Here is a 6,980-nt window from a genome sequence, read left to right as displayed (position 1 = left end):
CATCATTCAAACAGTTTTAGAAACTTCAGAATGTTTTCTATCACAATATGCTAATAATATGCATATATTAGCAACTGGGACTGAGTAGCAGGCAGTTTACTCTGGGCACCTCTGGGCACCTTATTCATCTAAGCTACTCAATATTGCCCTCAACCATAAGTCAAGTCAACCAGCGTGTTATTCTCGTACTCCTTTTGCTATTCTCTTATACTGATAGACCTGCCGGTTTTGACCCCTGGCTGACTCTGGACTACTTTCCCACCTGCCTGTTCATCCTGTCTGCCCTTCGGTACCTTTTGGACTCTGAACTGGTTTTGACTGTTTTGCCTGTCCACGACCATTATCTTGCCTTCCCCTATTGGATTAATAAATATTGTAAGACTCCAATTATCTGCCTCCTGTGTCTGCATCTGTCTCGCATTGTGTCATGATAGAGGCCCATCATCAGCCACCATCACTCCTGTGTTCCAATGGCACGTTGTGTTAGCTAATCCAACTTTATAATTTTAAGTCAAAATGATCATTAGAAAACCCTTTTGCAATTATGTTAGCACAGCTGAAAACTGTTGTTTAAATAAGCAATAAAACTGGACTTCTTTAGACTTGTTGAGTTTCTGGAGCATCAGCATTTTTGGGTTCAATTACAGGCTCAAAATAGTCAGAAACTCGTCAATAGTCTTCTGAAACTCGTCAGTCTATTCTTGTTCTGAGAAATGAAGGCTATTCCATGCGAGAAAATGTCAAGAAACTTAAGATCTCGTACAACGCAGTGTACTACTCCCTTCACAGAACTGTGCAAACTGGCTCTAACCAGAATATACAGAGGAGTTGGAGGCCCAGGTGCACAACTGAGCAAGAGGACAAGTACATTAGAGTGTCTAGTTTGAGAAACAGATGCCTCACAAGTCCTCAATTAGCAGCTTTATTAAATAGTACACGCAAAACACCAGTCTTAACGTCAACAGTGAAGAGGCGACTACGGGATGCTGGCCTTCTAGGCAGAGTTGCAAAGAAAAAGCTATATCTCAGACTGGCCAAAAAAAAGAAGGGAATAAGATGGGCAAAATAACACACACACTGGAAAGAGGAACTCTGCCTTGATGGCCAGTATCCCGGAGTTGCCTCTTCACTGTTGTCTTCCGACAGGTGTTTTGCGGGTGGAAGCACCTTTGACAGCACCGTTGGCAGCCATTACAGCTTTGAATAATTTTTTATAAGATTCTACCAACTTTGCACCACTCTTAGGACAACATCTATCCATTGTGTTAGCTATGCATGGGTTCCGAAACAGAGATCAATATGTTTTGATGGCTTTCTTTCACTGAACTCATTCTCCATTGGCTACATTCGAATGTTGTGCTGATTTCTAATTAAAAGGTACACAGGATTTAAAGGGATTGCTTTAGAAAAACAAATTGAAGAAAAACTCCCTGATCAAATTGCTATTCCACCCAGTGGGTGAGTTTTCTAACAAGTAACAAGTACTGAGAAGGTCTATAATCAAAAGGTGTAAAAAAGACATTTCCTCAGTCTGATCGGCCCCTTGGATCAAACTGACCTAATAGGTTTCTCCATGACGTAACACACACCTGTGTGAAGGTAGGGCCGAGCTTTAGAGCACATTCAAACCAGACTAAATGATGCGTAAAAACTGTCCAATGAGGGCAAGTGCTGAGGGGGTGGGGTTTAGATTTGCTTTGCGTTGTCCAGCAAGGTTTCAAATTTCAACACAACTACAGATCCGCAACCAATTGAAAATAATGAACAGCGTTTATCACACCTCTTCCCCTATTACACCCAATCACATTCCACTCCACAGATTAACATAACCGCTGCTACAGAACATGTGTTGTGTGCATGTTTGGTTTGAAACTGGCCTTCGGCTCCTACGTTTGCATATCTGGTTCTGGCTGAATACATTTCTCCATTAAGTAACACACACCTGTGCAAAGGCAGGGCCGAGCTTTAGGGGAGATTCAAACCAGACAAAATGATGGTTGACAACGCAGCCAACTCAATGGTATCCAATGAGATGATGTGTTCGGGGAGGACCTAGATGTGTGTCGTCCATCGGAAAAGGTGGGGAGGAAACACACACCTGTGTGAAGGCTGGGTCAGAGGCAGAGCTTTAGACCCACTGAAGAGACCAGAGTTGTCTGAGGAACACAACAGGTAGTCTACACTGAACACTGAAGATACCAGGGTTGTCTGAGGAACAGGACAGGTAGTCTACACTGACCACAGAAGAGACCAGGGTTGTCTGAGGAACACAACAGGTAGTCTACACAGACCACTGAAGAGACCAGGTTTGTCTGAGGAACACGACAGGTAGTCTACACAGACCACTGAAGAGACCAGGGTTGTCTGAGGAACACGACAGGTAGTTTACACTGAAGAGACAATTTTTTTCTTCATATTGTATTTGGACAAATTCACTTATGCCGATTAAAGGAGTTAATATAGGAATGTTTTGTCTCGTACATTCACAGACCCCAACGACTGAGAAGAGATGAACACCTCTGTAGATAGCAACTCTACTCTCCTCTCTTATTTCACTGAACACCTTCAGGTAAAACGTTATAATAACATCCGATAATAAACCATTGATAAGGGATTGAAATGTGTGAATAATGATTAATAAGCAAACTGGTTGTCTTACAAATGTCTTACTAACTGAATGTTATTATAAAGTGATACAATCTTCCTTTCCAGTCGGTCCAGTATGTTCTGTACACTGCTGCCGACTCCATCAACCTCATCCTGGGTCTCCCCACCAATGTCTACGTCCTGTGGCTGATAGTGACCGGAGCTGTAGGGACGATGGCTTCAGACTTCTTCTCTCTCAACCTGGCTGTGTCTGAGATCCTCTCCATCCTGTCCAATCTGATGTTTCTTATTTATCGTCTCCTCCTACAGAATGACACTTTATGGAGTGTTGGGACGTTCTTTGCCGGTTTCAACCTCATTGGTTGTCCTCTGTTCCAGTGCTGTATCTGTGTGGAGCGCTACCTGGCGGTGGTCCACCCTGTAACCTTCCTGAAGTACAAACCCCTGAGATACAGGGTGGGGTGTTGTGGTGTTGTCTGGCTGTTGGTGCTTGGGTTCTGCTTTGCAAAGCTGCTTGGTAAATATCAATCTGCATGGTGGAAGATCTTTGCTTTGATTTTAAACCTGCTTACTCTTTCTGTGATGTTGTTCTGCTGCCTGGCTGTTCTCTGGGCTCTGAAACGTCCCGGTCCGGGGGAATTAGAGAGAGAGGGGGAAGGGATGAACAACATGAAGCTGAGGGCCTTCAGGATCATTTCAATCATTATGGTGTCTATGATTGTCTGTTACCTCCCTCTGGTTCTTATCCTAGTCAGTTATCATTTTATAGATTCAGTGGAGTTTTTGGGGGGATGGTCCATTTGTTACTCTATCACAGTTGTCAGTGGGTTTGTTCAGCCCCTCCTCTTCCTCCACAGGTCTGGAAAACTACCCTGTGTCAGGGGACCCTGAGGCTGAGGTCACACTGGGCACTGACATCAGTTAAATGTCTAATTTGATTTACAAATCGAATTTGCACCATTTGATTTGGACGAAAAGTTGTGTGAAAAAGACAAACATTCACGAAACTCTTTTATGTTGACGTCCAATCAGTTTATCACCTTGATCTAACGTCGTCATGTTGATTTTATGTGTTGAAGTTACATGGTAACAACATTTATTCCACCATTTTGTGTCCAGTGGCATGGCACCGGCAATATATATATTTTCCTCATTACTAAGCCCAACCAATCCAATCTGTGCAAACCAGGAACCAATGAGAATAGAATAGGTGAGGAATAGTAGTTGTTTGTGAATTAAAGAGGCTTTCTGGATTTCCAATAACAACAAAACCAACACCGACACTTTTTTTATTTGGGATTTTAAAAGTAAGAAACAATTCCTTAAAAAAATGTTTTATCTACAATTGTTACATTTTAAGTTAAATGAATTGTAATATACATTTCTGACTATGTTGCCCTCTCCTAGCCTGTCTGAAACTTGAGAAATAGAAACTATATTTTTTGAATAATCTACCACTGTTAAATGTTATGTTAGAAATACAGTAAATTAATTGTAATATTATTTTCTGACTGTTTTTCCTGACTGTTTTCCTCTCTCCAGCTGTGACACTTGAGAAATAGAACCAAGAACGTTAAACAATATAATCTATAGTTGTTATTTGTTCAATTTAATTATGCTAAACTAGTTGTAATGTACATTTTTTTTCAATTATTCTGACTGTTAAATTAAGTTAAATAAATAGTCATATTAATGACTGTTTTGTTGCTTTATCTTTTCAATCTCTTTTCATTGCATACAATACTGTAATATGTGGTAGTTTGTTGTGATGTCATACTGACCTTAGTAGAACACACTGACTGTAATATGTGGTAGTTTATTGTGATGTCATACTGACCTTAGTAGAACACACTGACTGTAATATGTGGTAGTTTATTGTGATGTCATACTGACCTTAGTAGAACACACTGACTGTAATATGTGGTAGTTTGTTGTGATGTCATACTGATCTTAGTAGAACACACTGACTGTAATATGTGGTAGTTTATTGTGATGTCATACTGACCTTAGTAGAACACAATGACTGTAATATGTGGTAGTTTATTGTGATGTCATACTGACCTTAGTAGAACACAATGACTGTAATATGTGGTAGTTTATTGTGATGTCATACTGACCTTAGTAGAACACAATGACTGTAATATGTGGTAGTTTATTGTGATGTCATACTGACCTTAGTAGAACACAATGACTGTAATATGTGGTAGTTTACTGTGATGTGTTACTGGCATTAGTAGAACAAAATGACTGTAATATGTGGTAGTTTACTGTGATGTGTTACTGGCATTAGTAGAACAAAATGACTGTAATATGTGGTAGTTTACTGTGATGTGTTACTGACCTTAGTAGAACACAATGACTGTAATATGTGGTAGTTTATTGTGATGTCATACTGACCTTAGTAGAACACAATGACTGTAATATGTGGTAGTTTATTGTGATGTCATACTGACCTTAGTAGAACACAATGACTGTAATATGTGGTAGTTTATTGTGATGTCATATTGACCTAAGTCGCCCCCTACAGCTCGCCCGGTCTTCTTGCATGACCATCTGACATAAAAAGGGGGAATTTGATGAAAGAGCTTTAAAAAAAGGTTAAAATCTAAGTCATGTGACATGATTAACCAAAACAAAGGGCTCTGGTCATGAGGAATTAAAAGTAATATTCTTCAAGAATCAACGTCTGTATAAATGGCTTAATATCGTTAATTTAACAGTCTTAAAATGGATGTACCAATCCCAGACTGAACCTTTAAGTGAACGTTATTGATTATTGTTCTTGTTAGAAACGTAAACCTGAATCAGTTAAAGATGGTTGTTTATATTTCTTGGTTTCCTTGTTGTTCTTCATACTTTAATAAATGGTCCAATCACATCTGAACTGTGGAAACTCTTGATGATCGTTCTCTGACTTTTGTAAATAAATTGTTGTCTAGTTAAATATATCACTACCACCTTGTCCTTGATGGATAGAGTGCGGCTCCCAGTGCTGTTACAGATACCTTTATTTAACCAGGTAGGCTAGTTGAGAACAAGTTCTCACTTACAACTGCACCCTGGCCAGCAAAAGCAAAGCAGTGCAACACAAACAGCAACACAGAGTTACACATAACATACAGTCAATAGTAAAATAGAAAAAGTTTATTTACAGTGTGTGTCAATGAGGTAGGTTAAGGGAGGTAAGGCAATAAATAGGCCATAGTGGCGAAGTAATTACAATATTGCAATTAAACACTGGAGTGGTAGATGTGCAGAAGATGAGTGTGCAAGTAGAGATACTGGGGTGCAAATGAGCAAAATAAATAAAATAAATAACAGTATGGGGATGAGGTAGTTGTATGGGCTATTTGCAGATTGGCTATGTACAGATGCAGTGATCTGTGAGCTGCTCTGACAGCTGGTGCCTAAAGTTAGTGAGGGAGATATGAGTTTCCAGCTTCAGTTCGTTCCAGTCATTGGCAGCAGAGAACTGGAAGAAAGGCGACCAAAGGAGGAATAGGCTTTGGGAGTGACCAGCGAAATATACCTGCTGGAGCGCGTGCTACGGGTGGGTACTGCTATGGTGACCAGTGAGCTGAGATATGGCGGGGCTTTTCCTAGCAAATACTTATAGATGACCTGGAGCCAGTGGGTTTGGTGACGAGTATGAAGCGAGGGCCAGCCAGCGAGAGCATACAGGTCGCAGTGGTGGGTAGTATATGGGGCTTTGGTGACAAAACGGATGGCACTGTGATAGACTACATCCAGTTTGCTGAGTAGAGTGTTGGAGGCTATTTTGTAAATGACATTGCTGAAGTCAAGGATCGGTAGGATAGTCAGTTTTACAAAGGTATGTTTGGCAGCATGAGTGAAGGATGCTTTGTTGCGGAAGCCAATTCTAGATGTAATTTTGGATTGGAGATGCTTAACACAGTGTCCAAAGAAGGGCCAGAAGTATACAGAATGGTGTCGTCTGCGAAGAGGTGGATCAGAGAATCACCAGCAGCAAGAGCGACATCATTGATGTACAGAGAAAAGAGTCGGCCCGAGGATTGAACCCTGTGGCATCCCCCATAGAGACTGCCAGAGTTCCGGACAACAGGCCCTCCGATTTGACACACTGAATTCTGTCTGAGAATTAGTTGAACCAAGCGAGGCAGTTATTTGAGAATCCAAGGCTGTTGAGTCTGCCGATAAGAATGTGGTGATTGACAGAGTCGAAAGCCTTGGCCAGGTCGATGAATACAGCTGCACATTATTGTCTCTTATCAATGGCGGTTTAGGACCTTGAGCGTGGCCAGCTCGGAAACCAGCTCAGAAACCAGATTGCATATCAGAGAAGGTATAGTGGGATTCGAAATGGTCGGTGATCTGTTTGTTAACTTGGCTTT

The 6,980-nt window shown here is 41.0% G+C and overlaps 1 protein-coding gene across 1 annotated transcript; it reads left to right on the top strand.

Moving 5' to 3' along the window:
• The first annotated feature begins 1,993 nt into the window (after nucleotides 1–1,993).
• Nucleotides 1,994–3,532, top strand: LOC149974772 (lysophosphatidic acid receptor 6-like). The gene is made up of 3 exons (XM_090211798.1): nucleotides 1,994–2,020; nucleotides 2,713–3,124; nucleotides 3,465–3,532. The coding sequence occupies exons 1-3, from the start codon at nucleotides 1,994–1,996 to the stop codon at nucleotides 3,530–3,532; spliced, it is 507 nt and encodes a 168-aa protein (XP_090067924.1).
• Nucleotides 3,533–6,980: the final 3,448 nt, after the last annotated feature.

The sequence above is a fragment of the Oncorhynchus mykiss genome, chromosome 19 (genome assembly GCF_057628025.1).
Source record: "Oncorhynchus mykiss isolate SJ-2025 chromosome 19, ASM5762802v1, whole genome shotgun sequence".
Classification (NCBI taxonomy): domain Eukaryota; kingdom Metazoa; phylum Chordata; class Actinopteri; order Salmoniformes; family Salmonidae; genus Oncorhynchus; species Oncorhynchus mykiss.
Note: the sequence above shows the minus strand (reverse complement) of the source record. Positions and strands in the feature narration are given on the sequence as shown.